The sequence below is a fragment of the Caenorhabditis remanei genome, chromosome I, assembly GCF_010183535.1.
Source record: "Caenorhabditis remanei strain PX506 chromosome I, whole genome shotgun sequence".
In the NCBI taxonomy this organism is placed as follows: Eukaryota; Metazoa; Nematoda; class Chromadorea; order Rhabditida; family Rhabditidae; genus Caenorhabditis; species Caenorhabditis remanei.
In genome coordinates, this window is record NC_071328.1 from 16,633,878 (window position 1) to 16,650,270 (window position 16,393).

General features: G+C 37.2%; 1 protein-coding gene across 1 annotated transcript; it reads right to left on the reverse strand.

Annotated features, from left to right (window-relative positions):
- Window positions 1-302: 302 nt before the first annotated feature.
- On the reverse strand, window positions 303-7,607 carry GCK72_003493 (uncharacterized protein; the record flags this gene model as incomplete). The annotated part of the gene is made up of 15 exons (XM_003107395.2): window positions 303-386; window positions 476-540; window positions 589-681; window positions 1,331-1,472; window positions 1,526-1,599; window positions 2,033-2,380; window positions 2,504-2,658; window positions 2,926-3,067; window positions 3,118-3,276; window positions 3,748-3,885; window positions 5,379-5,586; window positions 6,253-6,406; window positions 6,460-6,586; window positions 6,638-6,818; window positions 7,512-7,607. The coding sequence occupies 15 exons, from the start codon at window positions 7,605-7,607 to the stop codon at window positions 303-305; spliced, it is 2,166 nt and encodes a 721-aa protein (XP_003107443.2).
- Between the last annotated feature and the right edge of the window lie 8,786 nt (window positions 7,608-16,393).

The following is a 16,393-nucleotide window of genomic DNA, read 5'->3' on the forward strand; positions in this document are numbered from 1 at the left end:
ATTTATTTCAAATTTGAAGATTTTTTTTTAAATTTTGGAGTAAAAACCGATTTTATATCGGCATATCGGCTTTTGCTTTAAGAAAATTGATTGCGGACAAAATAACCGACACTTTAAAAAAAACATTTTTTGGAAAAAAAGAATAAATTTATTGATTTTTGGAATTAAAAGAAAGAAACGAGAGCAAAAAATACAGGGCGGTGCACACGGGAGAAGGCACAAAAGCTTTGAACAAGACACGTATTGGTGGAAGCAGAAATTCAAATAAAAATCAATCGATAATGGATGACTTTAGTCAAAAATTACTGTAGGCGAAGCGTGGTGAGAAGTGTTTGCACCAGTTGCGTCAGACTTGACGCCAATTGGAGTGATGTCGAGTTGGACGCCTGGAAATTATCTATTTTTATGACGAAGCTCCGCCCACTTTAGGCCACGCCCACTTGCAAAAAGTGTATTTTGTAGTTTTAAAACTTACATTCTCCGACACTTGCTGAAGCTGTTGGACGACTTCTGGTGATGGTGTTGCGCGGGAATTGATGCCTAAAATTATTTTACTGAAACGCGTCCAAGGTGCCCCAGCCAACTTACTGTTCCGATTTGAGGATAATTGAATAGGATAGTGAGTAGAAGTTGTGTAAGCGTATCCATTTTGTTGCTGGTTGATCAAAATCGATGGGTCGTCTGCAAAATTTTGGGATTTCTATAAAAACAATTGAAGACTACAGGTTTTTCTGATATCACCTCGTTTTTAAATTTTTCGATTTGATCTATTTTAAGCCAAGTCTATTTGAAATTTCGCTGAGGCTAACTCGAATTTGTAGTTTGTAGTTTGTAGGATTAGCCTCAGCAAAACTTAAAATGGTCGTAACTTGACTAAAAATGCTTCAATTTGAGTTTTTCAAAAACCGCCCTGAGTTAAATTTTAAGCAAAAAAAAAAACTGCAACCTCAAAAATAGCAAATTTTTTACTTCAAAATTTCAACTTCAATAAGAATAATTGTTTTAGTATTGTTGTTAATTTCATATTTTCCTAGTTTTCCTCATCATTCTTCACTTTTCAAAACTAAATTCGGCGCTTTTAGAGTCAAGTTACGACGCTTTGAAGTTTCGCTGAGGCTAATAAACTACAAACTACAAAATCGAGTTAGCCTCAGTGAAGATTTGTTGAGGCTAACTTACTTTCGTAGTTTGTAGTCAGTTAGCCTCAGCAAAATTTGAAATCGCTGTAATTTTGCACGTTTTCAACCGATTTCAGTGGTTTTTGGTCCAAAATGATTAATGATTTCCATTTTTTCGAATTCGGTAAAAAGTGTAGTTTGTAGTCTCTCACCTCGTTGCACAGATGGAGGTGACTGTGCAGTCGATGTTTCGTTCAAATTTCCGTTACTAAAGTGTCTAAGCGTTGTCGTTTCGATCGGCACGACTGGCGGCATTACACTTGAAGTGGAATACGCGAATGTCGTTGAGTAATTCTGAAAATCAGATGGAGAGGAGGTGAGAAAATGCGCTCCATTGAAACGGTTACCAAAGTGGGTTGAGCATGTTGAGGGGGACTGTCGTAGAGGACTGCTTGGGGTTCATCGGCAGTCGTAGTGTTGTCTGAAAGCAAAATATTTATACCTTTGAGGTTGGGGCGCCTTCGGCGCGTGACACTTTTGTGTTACAACTATTGGCCGTTTAGACATGATGCGCTTTCAGGTTTTGAAGAAAATTCAAAAATTTAATAGTTTTCTGGTAGACCACATTTTGGGCTTCATTTTTCTAGTTGACAACTTTTTTCTAGCTCCGCCCATTTTTGAGATATGCGCCTTTAAAGGTAGCCTACCTTAAAACGCTTATATCTGAAAAGTGGGCGGAGCCATCAAAAACTTGTCAATTGCAAAAATGTAGAACTGGATGAGATCTACAAAACTAGCTTAAATTCAAAACAATCGAACAGTCCGCGGTGTCAGGGCACTCTCTCACACTTGACCAATTTTTACACTGACAAAAAATTTGATCACTGTAAATAATTTTGGTCAGTGTAACTCACCCAGATTCCCAAAACTGAAATGTTTCATAGTGGTGGTTGTGGGTGTCTCCACAGTCGTCGGATACTGAGAACTCGTCTCGTATTGGAATTGAGTAGTGGCAGAAGAATTCTGAGCATTCAAAGGTGAATTCTGAATTCTCGTCTGATTCTGCTGTTCCGGTACCACGGCCGCTGCAGCTGCAAACATGGACGGTGGATAGTGAGAGGAGGTACTGTAGATGTATGGAGTCGTGGATTCCACGGGGGTGTCACGAAGGACACCATTCGATTGGGCGTCTGCGGCGGAGAGCATTTGGAGCACATAGTTGCTCACAGCGGTACCGGAATGGACTGCTCCGTTCATGGTTCCTGGAAAGATTAAAAGAGGTATAGAGACTACAAACTACAAAAAATTTGAATAATTCTTACCTTGGTCAGTGTAACTTCACTAAGTTACAGTGACCACAAATACTACAAACTACAAAATCTCACCTAAACTATTCGATGAGATATCTGCTGTTGCAATATGTACATTCTGATATAATGTATGGAAATCATTCAAATACTTCAAAGAATCAATTGGAATGTTCAGTCTCAATGTGGGAATTGTTCCTTTTGCCAAATCGTCCGTCGCGAAGTTGACATCGCTGGAAATAAAATTAATATTTGAATTTTTCATGAGATTTTGATTATTTTCGTTTTTTGAAATTTGAATTTGGGCCATTTTGAGCCAAGTTACGCCAATTTTAAATTTTGTTGAGGCTAAGACTACAAACTACAAATCTCAGTTAGCCTCAGTAAAACTTCAAATCGTCGTAACTTTGCTCAAAACGCTTTAATTTCAAATTCAAAAACTGGAATGATGATCAGTGGCTTATTCTGCAGACTACAAACTACAAAATTTTCACACTTACACGCAATCCAGCGGCGAGAAATCAGCGAATCTCAACGAGTACATAATCGCTTGAATATACAATTTCTTTCTTGTCTCAAATGGAACGTCATACGAGAAATGAGCGATTCCCCACAACGATGAAGAAGCCGAAGTAGAGTTGTCTGAAAATATTGTAGTTTGTAGTTTGTAGTTTGTAGTCTAGAGGCCTTACCACAGCTCGACGCGAAAGTGGTGTCAAAAGTGGTTAGCCAGACGAGTGGTCCACTTGTCGACGTGTAGATCACTTTTCCGCTCCGCCCATTCAGACGCCACGTGGCACGTTGGAATGACATGGTGAAGTAGTAGGCGTGGCCAGTTGGACCGTAGTTTTCTGGAAAAAATTGTAAAAATTCGCCAACTTTGGAAGCTTGTAACATTTTAGTTTGTAGTCTAATTTTTTTTCAAATTTACATTTTCTGGTAGCTCAAAAATAGAGCTTTAATTTTGTAGTTAACAACTTTTTGATAGCTCCGCCCACTTTTGAGATATAAGCGTTTAAGCGAAGGGAGGTCTCTCGTTTCCAGTAGGCTACCTTTAAAGGCGCATATCTCAAAAGTGGGTAGAGCTAGGAAAAAGTGGTCAACTACAAAAATATAGTGCTAGATTTTATCTACAAAACTAGTTAAGATTCAAAAAAATCGGGCGGTTCCTGGAGTCAAGACACTGTCCCAAAGTTCACCAATTTTTACACTGACAAAAAATCTGGTCACTGTACTTTTGGTCAGTGTACTGTAACTCACCCAGATTTTTTTGCTCGATAATTGTTACACTGACAGAAAATCTATAAATTTCTGAAACTTACGAATGAGTTGTTGGAATGGAGCCTCCGGTGTCGGTACCAAATCGATATTCTCCAGTGTCGGAATAGGCACGGCTACAATGACTTGACGGGCGGTGAAGCGGCGGCCGGCGGAGGTTTGCACGACGGCTGGGTAAGCGGCTGGAAGGAAACTTTTTTGATTGGTATTCTTGAGAAATCTTCAAAACCTGGAGTATTTTTGTATGAAAATCGGTTAAAGAACTAGGAAAAAATGGGTCTCCTCATTGTCATTGTGTTTTTTTGTCAGTGTATTTTGTCACTGTACTTTTTTTGTCTCTGTATTTTTTGGTCATTCTATTTTTTGGTCACTGTACATTGTCACTGTACTTTATCAGTGTATTTCGCTCATAATGCAAACGCGCTCTACTGATAAAAACCTTGGACGCTTTAAAAGTGGAGACTCCAATAAAAGACTCAAAATCACGGTGAAAAATCAATTAATTGTTCTGATTTTTCCACTGGGATTTTGAGTATTTCATATGGTCTCTCTCTCCTGGAGAAGGAATACTGTAGAATTTGGAAACTAGTAGAAGAATATTCTTGAATATCCCAGTCGGTTATGTCAGAACAATATGGTACTGTCTGTTCCTTTTCCGTGTCGCGGAGAAGGGGGACACTAATTGTTTGAAAGGGGGCGTGGCTTAGAAGAAGGAGACAAGGGACAACAATATGTTATTGTTCACACAACTCATAGTACTCTCCAGGGGGTAAACACTACTTTCAGGAATTACTTGGAGGGATTACTGTAGCCAATTTTGTTTTTGGTCAGTGTAACTAAGAGAGAGAGAGAGATGAAAATAGGTCATATACAGGAGTACTGTAGATTAGTAACAGTATATAAATAGCCAGTGACAGAGACACATGTCTTCTTCTGAATACTGACGTCTCCTGAATATTCTGAGAGTCCCGAATGAATTGTCACTGTAACCCGTAACATGCAAAACTGCACATTTTGAGAGATTTTCATGGAACGCGTTACGGTGATGAACTGACGGGCGGTTTTTTCTGCTTTTTTTTTTGAGTAAGTTTCAATTTGAACATTAAACATTACCTAAATACAATGTTCCTATTTTTCTTACAATGGAAATCCCGGCATACAGATAGTTAGGCAGAATGACAACAATACACTGATAATTTACACTTACAATGACAATGAGGGAGTAGAAGACTCAGCTGAACCCATTTTCTAATAGTTTTACCGATTTTTATTTTTTTAAACTTTCGGATATTACTATATTTTGAAATTTTGAATTTGAACCATTTTAAACCGAGTTACGACGATTTTAATGTTTTGCTGAGGCTAAGACTACAAACTACAACAATTAGTTAGCCTCAGCAAAACTTTCAAGAGGCATAACTTGGCTCAAAATACTCCGATTTTAATTTAAAAAACTGGAAAATGATCAGAATTTAAATGGCTATTCGGAAATACAAAAACTGAAAAAATTGAAAAATCTGGTACGACATTTAGAACCTAAAGCAATGCTACTTTCTCGTGAATTTCGGAAGTAACGGGAACTAACAAAAAATGAAGATCCAGGTTTGATCTACCAGAAAAGTTTACGTTTAAAATAATTTTGACTATTAAATTTGATCTACACGCGTACTCTTACCGTCATTAACCGAGATGACTCGTTGACTATATTCAATCAATAATCCATCAGCCAGTCTCCTCACAACTTCATTCATTCCTCCTTGTGCCAATAGACTCTGTCCGTGTCCGAATCTCCTCAGAATCTCAACTGCAGTCGCATTTTGACTGGAACAGGTGAGGGCCAATTGCACTTGAGACACTTGTTCTCCGGGGGCGTCGAAGAAGGTCTGCAATCAGAGATTTAGTGTTGAGACAGGAAAACTACAAACTACAAAATTAATAAAAAATTTAAATCGGACGAATTTTTAATCAGATTTTTCAATTTTTTTTCAGTTTTTGTATTTCCGAATAGCCATTTCAATTCTGATCATTTTCCAATTTTTAAAATTAAATTCGGAGAATTTTGAGCCAAGTTACGCCATATAAAAGTTTTGCTGAGGCTAACTCACTTTTGTAGTTTGTAGTCAGTTAGCCTCAGCAAAACTTGAAATAATCGTAACTTGGCTCAAAATGATCCAAATTCAATTTTTCAAACACCAAAATGTTCAAAATTTTGAGAAAAATACTGCAACCTCAAAATACTGACTAAAGTAATAATGAAAAAAAAAAATTTTTTTGAGCTCTAAAAATTAATCTTTTTGAAATGTTCATATTTTACTTGTTTTCTGGATCATTCTTCATTTTTCAAAATTAAATTCGGAGCATTTTGAGCCAATTTACGACCATTTCAAGTTTTGCTGAGGCTAAGAGACTACAAACTACAAATCCGAGTTAGCCTCAGTAAAATTTCAAATCGTCGTAACTTTGCTCAAAATGCACTAAATTCAAATTTTCAAAAACTAAAACGATCAAAATTTTCAGCAGAACTAATTAAAAAAAATTTAAACTGTAACCTGCATCAACCGATTAACAGAATCGGAATCCGCTGCATCCATCTGTTGGGACATTGTCGAGATGGAGGTATTCGTCAGATTATTGATTAGTTCGGGTGTGTTGATGAGATCAGAGAAGAGAGTTGTGCTCCATTGTTGTTGAAGAGACAGTTGTCTGGAAATTTAAGAAATTTTTGTAGTTTGTAGTTTGTAGTTTGTAGTCTGTACCTTTTCCTCCTCCTCGTCTGCTGGAATACTGTATTGTTGCCACATGTCAATTGCTGTGTCGTTCTAACATTCAATTGTTGAATTAAGGCTAACAATTCCACGTCCGTCGGAGAAATGAATTGGGCGCCTGGAAAAAATTCTTAACGATGCAATCGCGCTCCACCGAAATCGCTCTCACCAGTATCCAAAAACTCGACTCCATTCCTCGTCTGCATTGTGGAATACCGTACTCTTCCACCGACTTGTCCACGTGCTTCTAGTACTAACACCGAGAGACCGGGACGAGATTGTTGGATGTTACGGGCGGCTGTTAGGCCCGTCAGACCGGCGCCCACCACGATGACGTCATAGATTTGATGCTGGAAATGGATTGGGGAGGTTTTTTGGATTATTGGTGGCTTTGAATTTTTGGAATTGGACCATTTTAAGCCAAGTTACACCCATTCCAAGTTTTGCTGAGGCTAACTGACTACAAACTACAAAAATAAGTTAGCCTCAGCAAAACTTTAATGCGTCGTAACTTGGCTCAAAATAGTCAGCTTTCAATCTTAAAAACTGGAAAATGATCGGAATTTAAATGGCTATTCGGAAATACATAAACTGGAAAAATTGAAAATTCTGATAAAAAATTTAACACCTGAAACAATCCAACTATTTACAAACGCTATGGTCAGGTTCTTCTATGTTTCTCAATTTCGTTTTTTCTTAGTCACTGTAAGATGTTTGGTCAATGTAATTTTTTAATTTTTACAGTGACCAAACTTAAAAAAAGGCGTAACCTTGCACTTTCCATTTTTCAAAATCGAAATCTACCTATTTCTAGCCAGTTAACGTCCGTTTAAAGTTTTGTTGAGGCTAACTAACTACAAACTACATTTAGCACTTAGCCTCAGCAAAACTTCAAATCGTCGTAACTTTGCTCAAAACGCTTCAATTTTTAATTCGAAAACTGGAAAATGATCAGCGGCTCATTCTGCAGACTACAAACTACATAATTTTAAAATTGTCTTGTCAAATTATACTAAAATCCCAGTCTCTTTCCCACTTCTTACCTGTACACTTGAACTACTAATATTTGCAGACGCCGGTTGTTGAGAGGGAGGAGATTGTGCAGAGACGCAGAGTATTAGGAGACACCATCGAAACATTTTTTACTGGTTCAAATTGCTGGAATATTCGAGTGAAAAATAAAGAATTTTAAGAGAAAACGGGCGGTTTTTATAGAGAGAAGATGGACCTAGATGGGTGATGGGACGTAACTGGGTTAACTATAAAGTAGTAGGGGAAGATAAATAAACAAGTTTACGGATGTTGCAAAGGAATAGAAAGGAATCAACAGGATATAGTATAGATCACAAAAATACGGAAAAAGTATTGAGAATCAACAAATAACAGCGATTTCTAAGACTATAAAACATTTAAGTTTTGGGAACTGGGGTGAGTTACACTGACCAAAAGTACAGTGACCAGATTTTTTGTCAGTGTAAAAATTGGTCAACTTTGACATTCCCTGGTGTCTTGACACCAGGGAATGTCGGATATTCTTGAAATTAAATTAATTTTGTAGATGAAAACCACAGCTACATTTTTCTAATTGATAACTTTTTGATACGAGTTCTAGATTTTGAGATATACGAGTTCAAATTTACAATGACCACCAATTTTTGCTGTCAGTGTAATCTTTGTTCTGCTGAAAATTTCTGAATATTTTAGTTTTTGAAAATCAGGATTTAGTGTATTTTGAGCCAAGTTACGATTCTTTGAAATTTTGCTGAGGCTAACTCAAATTTGTAGTTTGTAGTCTTAGCCTCAGCAAAACTTGAAATGGTCGTAACTTGGTTTAAAATTCTCCGAATTTAATTTTGAAAAGTGAGAAATAATCAGAAAAACTATAAGAATATGAAAATAACAACAAAACTGGAAAACTTATTTTTGAACTTTGAAAATTTTAAGTTGAAAATTTGCAATTTTCAAAGCTTTTTGTCAGAATCTAGAATAGCTATCAAAAAGTTGTCAACTACAAAAATGTAGAGCTAGATTTGATCTACAAAATTAAATGAAATATGTCAAAATCTGATGAAAATGGAGACCAAGACAGGACCTCAAAGTTGTCCAATTTTTACACTGACAAAAAATCTGGTCACTGTACTTTTGGTCAGTGTAACTCACATTCTTGACTTGAAACGCGCCGAAGGCGCACCAACTACAGTCAAAACGTTTTTCAGCTTACATGACACACCAGGCCCACCAATTTCGGTTTAAAGACTATCTGGCGCGCTTTCAGCGCTTTTTCCCAGTGTCAGAGTACCAAATATTATGACACAATGTAGGTGGACAACTAAATTTTTGAAGAATGTCCAGAACACTTTTTTCTTGTTTCAAATTCCAGACAAGAGTAACCTCCATCAAAAATGAATCAAAAATTCCATTAGAAAGTTGCCGAGAACCGGTTCTTTACCTATTTTAGGCATTCTAGGAGGAGAAAAAGGAGGGGAAAAAGGACAATATTTGAGGAATTCTCCAACACAAAAAACGGTTGGAATGGAATGAAATGACCCCATTTGATTGATGGGTAATTGGAGGAGGAGGGAAAACTAATCATGTATTGGTTTTAGAAGACGAAGAAATGGATAGGTTGATCTTATGGTCAGTGGGAAGGAAAGTTCAGGTACAGTAAGAATTTGAGAATGTCAGTGTAAGTTTGGACTGCACTGACAAAGTTACACTGACAAAGCTACAGTGACCATAGTGGCCAAATCTCGTTTTAATTGGAGATTTTCTTAAAAACGTTAATTTAGGTTTATTACAAATATAAATACATGGTAAAAAAAGTGTGTAGCTTACATTAGAAAAATGTGGAAAAAATATTGGAAATCGAGACAAATAGGCTTGAACAAGAATCAATGACTTTGAGAGCCCGTCACGGACCGTTTTTGGTTTTAGAACTGATTAAATTTGTGTTTATCCGATAAACCAGTGCTACATTTTTCTAGTTGACAACTTTTTGATAAAAATTCTAGATTTAGAGATATACAGGTTCAAAGTTAGACTGACCACCAAATTTTGTTGTCAGTGTACAGCATGAAACGAGTTTGGGAGCCCGTCACAAAGTTCTCATTTATAAGCTTTCTCAAAAAGGTGACTTATTACAGAAATAATAAGATGTGAAAGTCCAGATACAGAGATATATTTGTAATTTGAGAATAACCAAAAAAAACCGAGCTTTCGTTACCGGTTAAAATATACAATTAGAAGTGTAAAATGTACTTCATTTGACTTTTTCTGACTTAAATTGTTACAGTGACAAAAAATACGAGATATAATACAATGACCGGAAAATTTAAATGGGAAGCTTAAACACATCGTCACAGTGACCGAAATTTGAAAAGGGGCAAAAAGAAGAGATTTTGAAAAGTTACAGTGACAGAATACAATGACAAAATATAAGCTTGGCACAGTTCTTACTACTGCGCTCCATCGAAACCCCCTCTCTTTTTCTCTGAATCTCTCAATTTCGCACACTATTTTATTCGGTTTCAGTAGAGCGCGGTTGTAAGCAGCTTCAAAATCCACATAAGCTTTCCCCTTCTCCAAAAAATTGAATAAACATGAGAAAATGAAGAAGAAGAAGACGACCTTTTAAAAAAGTCATCTCTCTCTCTTATTATGTACTTTTAACTTGGAAGGGGGAGGGGAGAAAGTGAAAACGGATTATTTACAGATGATTTTCACGCGGCGTCAAAGAGGAAAGAAGAGAAAAGAAAAAACAACAAAGAGAGTAAACTTTTGAAAGTTGGAGAGGGGGGGGGGTATTAGTTTCTAGGTGACCCGTAGGAGTGAGAAAATTTAATGGAACACACATATGGTTTCTTAGAAATAGAAATACCGGAAAGTTAGACCAAGGATGGTTTTTAGTGATTTCCGGTGCTTAGATGAGCTTGAAACTCTATTTTGACACGATTTTTGGCTTTAACGCAAAAATTTGAATCTAGATTCTGATTTTTGAGAAATATGGTTTTCTAGGCCACCAAGTGGAAAGTTAGGTCACGAACCGAAAATAGGAAGCCATAGATTGCTCAAAATTGGTAATAAACAGACTTGCACGGGCCGGGCCGGGCCGGAATGAAAATTTCTAGGGCCCGGCCCGGCCCGGCCCGGTGGGCCCGGAAGTTCAGTACTGAAAAAAATTCAAATTTTTTTTCGAAAATTTCCCGATTTTTTTTGAAAAATATTTCTTAAAAACAATTTTTTGTAGGTTTCGAAAGGTTTTGAAAAATATACTTGAGGAAAAATATGAAAAATTTTCAGAAAATAAATTTTTGGACAAAAAATTGTAGTGAAAAAAGTTCAAAAATTCAAATCCGGGCCAAAACCGGGCCGGGCCGGCCCGGAATTTTGCAAGTCTGGTAATAAATAAAGAAGATGGAAAAGTCGAGTGGCAAGTTTTATATTTTCCCCAACAAATTCAGACGACGAAGATCATTTTGAGACAAAAATCTCTAAATTTGAAGGAAAACTGACAATGTTACAGAAATTCGAAACTTTTCGAAAATTCAACTATAACCATCATAACTTGGTTTGACATTTTCTGAATTATTTTCAGATTTTCAAATTTAGCGAGTCGAGTGAGTAAAACCGTGACCACGCGTCGAATGAGTATAATCATGATCATGTTCGGGTCCCACAAGGAAAACTAAAGTACTTTTTTAAATGCGCATACCGTAGCCTTTCGTGATGAGACCCAATCCTAGTCAGGATTATACTCATTCGAATTGTTAAGAATACAGTAATTAGAGCCCAAAGACTATATATATAATGACAAAAACCCTTAAAAACTTCAATTAACCCCGAAAATACCTTAAAAACATCCCTAAAAACCTCAAAACTAGGGCTTGAAATGGGACGAGTTGGGACGTCCCGCGTGCCCGTCCCGGATGGCCATAAAACGGTTAAAAATGAACCTATATTCGTGAAATTTTAGATATCGCGTCCCCAGCTATGTAGGCACTGTGAAAGTTTGACTACTCTCCGACAAAAATTGACTGTTTTCCAAAGTGACCGGAAAAATGTGGGACGTCCCATTTTGAGCCCTACTCAAAACACTCTCAGAAACCTCAAAAACCTTAAAAACCTCAATCTCAAAAAAAGTGAAGAAAAAACGTTATTTCGATGATTGAACCTACAGTGACCAAACTTTACAATGACCAATAGTTACAGTAACCCATAACTACAGTACCCCCTCCGGTTAAGTACAGTAACCTATGACGTGTCTAAAACGTGTGCATGAAACTAAAGAAGTGCCCCCCCCCCCCATCCTGCCGACAGACAAGACGTGTTCTTCTTCTTCTTCTTTACCGCCCCTCTTTCCGCCCAGACCATCCCCTAGAGAGAGAGAGTACTGCATTTGGAGAGACGCAGACAATCGAAGTGAAATATGAGCAAAGTTCCGCTCGGAGGTACACACACACATAGTTTTTTTGGATTTTTGGAGGAGGAGGAGAGAGCATGTTACATTGAATTGAGGAGCACTTGAAAAATAATAGGAGCGAGGGGGGAACGAATTGAAATTGAAATTGGAAGAAAAATAACTGGAAAAAATCTCGGTACAATGAAAAAAAACACTCAAAAAACGGATGTCCAGCGGATTTTTTGTGCTTTTCTGAGACTTATAGGCTACAAACTACAAGAATCTGTTAACCTCAGTAAAGTTTTGCTGAGGCTAACTTACTTTTGTAGTTTGTAGTCAGTTAGCCTCAGCAAAACTTGAAATCCCTGCAACTTTGCACGTTTTCAACCGATTTTAGTGGGTTTTTGGCTCAAAATTTGGCTCAAATCCCAGATTTTCCTTCCTTTTTGAGTTCAATAAGAAAATTTTATTCAGGGCACTCCACTTGACGCCTCAGCAACAACAAACTTGAAAACTGTGTATCTCAGCAAGTATTAACCGGAATTTGGTCATTTAAAGATTTTGGTCTCAATTTTTTAGACGGCATTATCTGAAAAATTTTCTGAACCGAAAATTCTGGATTTTCCCATCAGAAACAGAGTTGAGCGGAATACCGCCTTCCGCCATTTCAAAAACCGCATTCCGCTCAACTCTGATTCAGAAACCTATCAAAATGAGCTATGATTGCCTTAACATCGCAGGGGTCGATCTTAAGTCAGGTCTGAATAAAATTTTCTTTTTGAATCAGAAAAAATAAAAAATCTGGGATTATTTTGAGCCAAAAACCACTAAAATCGGTTGAAAACTTGCAAAGTTACAGCGATTTCAAGTTTTGCTGAGGTTAACTGACTACAAACTACAAAAGTAAGTTAGCCTCAGCAAATCTTCGCTGAGGCTAACAAGGTTTTGTAGTTTGTAGTTGTCTAGTCAGTTGGCTTCAGTAGCAAAATGATACCGGATAAAAGTTTGTCAAATTTCAAAATTCAAAAAAGCAAAAAGTCAGAAAATTCTGCTGAATTACAATTTGGGCAAGTCTATTTCACCATGTTCAAATTTTGGTCATTATAAAAAGTCGCACTGACCAAAATTCCTTAACGAAACTTTATTGTTGTTTGTAGATAATTCTAGAAAAATTTGATTAACATAATTTCAAACAATTCAGATTTTGAAAAAAAAAGGGTAAAAATGCAATAAAACTCGTCCATCCTACCCAACTGGTCAACGCAATAAATCTGATTCATTGCATGCCACTTGATATATCATGCACTGGGTAACCAATACCCCCTCTCTCAGATAGAACAAACTATTGGCTCAGGCGGAGAAAGAGCTCAAAGAGACAACCGATATCTGAGAGGGGAATAAATGAAAAAGTGATCGGTACGTGAATGATCTCGAATCTCCACGCGAGATCAAAAGGAGCATGACGTGGCAATGAGTCAAGGAGTTATTGGATATCAACAGAGCGAATTAGCATCTTTACAGTGACCAAAATGTCATTGCCACTGACATTCTACACTGACAGGTACACTGACCAAAAAATGTCACCTTATAGTTTGTTTGTTTTTCAAACATCTCTTTCGGAATGCTCTTACTGCCTTGAATTTATATTTTTCCAGTAGATCACATCTAGATCTCCATTTTTGTAGTTGACACTTTTTACCTAGCTCTTCTAGATTTCGAAATACAGGGCTTTGAAAGTTACACTGACCAAAATCCCATTGTGGTGATACCTGACTCAAAATTACGACAGAAATGGAAATTGTCAGGAGTTCACACAGTTTGTTGTGCTCTTCAAAGATCACATATTGTTTCCCCACTCAACTATTTGCCCACACTTTTATGTTCTATTTGACACCCTCTTAGGGGGAGAGTTATTTCCGGTGGAGAGAGGAATTCTGCATAAAAAAAGGGAACTCGGGTACTATTCTGGTTCAACTAGAGACCAGAACTTAGCACTAGAAAAGTTAGATCGAAGTTGAAATGGTTTCTGAGTACAGTGACAAAATCTTACAGTGACCTAGTTACAGTGACCAAAATGTCATTGTATTTTTTGCAGCGACATTTTGGTCAGTGTAACTTTAAAGCGCTGTATCTCGAAATCTAGAAAAACTAGGAGAAAAGTGTCCACTACAAAAATGAAGATATCGATCTGATCTACCAGAAAAATATAAATTCGAAACAGTATGACAAATATTTGAAACTATAAAAGCATCTCTAAGGCATTGGCTTAGAACACAGTGATATGGAATACGCGTTAAAGGCGCGCCAGCTTTTCTTATACTTCCGACATGAAAACTACTGTATGATTAGGAACATTCACTCCATTTATCTCACTACCATAAAACGCGCTGCAGGCGCGCCCGGCTATCCGACTATCGATACAATAGGTGTTCTTGACAGACAATCTTTTACAACTTTCAATAAACGCGCCTTCCGACACCCCAGCCGTGCCCCTGCCAACTCTAAGACACAAGAGAACAAACATGAGAGCTCTTCAAAGAGCACAAAAAATGTACAAGTTCAGTTTCAAACTACGCGATTTTTCGAAACAATAGGATTTTTTGCTACGTGTCACCTTTTTTGTGATCTACCTCCGACATGGCAAACATAGATGTAAGGTGTCAAAAACCAGGTATTCAGAGAGAAAGTTTGTTTAAAGGGGGGACTGGTTAGTGCACCAACGACTTACTTGGGAGCGTTGGGAGGAAAAAGGGGTGTCGGGTTACATAAGCTGTTGGTTTTTTAGCAAGTGAGAAAAATATATTGTGATTCATGAATGATTCATTGGTAGTGTGTTTTTCTGATTATAGCAACAAAAAAAACTCTCAAATAAAGAAGCAGTAGCTTTTCCGAGACAGTGTTTAAAGATATATCGCATTCTTAATAAAAGTTTTAGCGGCTCTCCTCGGAAGGATGGTTCGCAAGAGACCAGATCTTTAATTTTCAGATCTCACATCATGCCAAGGAGCAAGATAACCTGTGAGTGGCATTGGTTGCGAAGATACAAACCTAGTGTTCAGAAGTGCAGTGCACGGAGGACAAAAATGTGGGCTGAAATTAGCCAACTCTACACTCTATTGCCATTATACAGTACCGCTCAAAAGTATATTAAGTTTTGCCTTTTTCAGTTGAAAATGAACAATTTTGAGAGTGTGTAATAGTAAAACTAAGTGTCCCACAAAATAACTTTTTATAGGATCCTACAGACCAAAAATATAGCTTCATTTTTGTAGTTGACAACTTTTTTGTACGAGCACTTCCTAGCAAGTTACACATCGACAAAGTAATTTCTCCCTCAAATTGACCAATTTCAGTGAAAATAGTGCGATTTTTAAGTTGTTCACTTAAAATGTCCAAAACTCTTTAGGGAGTGTCCGTACAGAAAAGTTGTTAACTACAAAAACGGAGTTCTACTCTTGATCTGTTTGATCCCATAAAAAGTTATTTTGTGGGACAATTATTTTTACTATGACACACTCTCAAAGTTGGGCATTTTCAACTGAAAAAAAGGCACAACTTAATATACTTTTGAGCGGTACTGTATCTGAATTTTCCTGGCACAATAACAATAAAAATCCAGAAAGTGTTGATCCCAACAACCCAGGCATTTAAAATCTTGAGGAAAATAAGTAGATAAACAATATTGTATACATTGGTATCTGGTTACATTTATAGGTGTCTGGAGGAGATATCTAAGAATGTTAGAACGATGGGGAATGGAATAGTGATGGACACCAACAGAGCCCACACGCGTTTTATATATAAGAATGATGTGTGTGCAAAAATTACAGTTTGAGAGCTCATAACTCTGCTCGTAAAGATATTTAACCGGTTTTGATTGGAGAAATGAACTCCACGTAGTCGGAAGTACCCATAAACAAATATAGTATCATTTTCGTCCCTGAAGTCCGTGGTTTCTTGGCAATCAGTACTATTTGGTCAGTGTATTGTAGTCAGTGTAACTTGGTCAGTGTACTAAAATAGACACTCTGATGCACTTCTGTTCTCAGAGATTGCCGAAAATTCATTTTGCATGTGCATCATGAAAAAAACCGTTAAAAAACTATACAAAATGGGTTAAGCTGACTCCTCATTGTCATTGTACTTTTGTCAGTGTAAATTGTCAGTGTATTGTTGTCATTCTCCCTAACTATCTGTATGTCCGGATTTCCACACTTTCAATACGCTTTCAAAATAAAGACCATCAATAAAAGACTCAAAATCGGTGTGGCCTTCAATATCATATCAAGTCTTGAAATACCACAAGGATTTCGAGTATTTCATATGGTCTCTCTCCTGGAGAATACTGTAGAATTCAGAACTCAATAGAATATTCTAGAATAGTCGTCAGTTGGTTATGCCAGAACAATATGGTTGAAGATATTGTCTGTTTCCGTGTCGTCGGAAAGAAGGGGGACACTAATTGGTTGAAAGGGGGCGTGGCTTAGAAAACGGAGACAAGAGACAATATGTTATTGTTACCCCTCA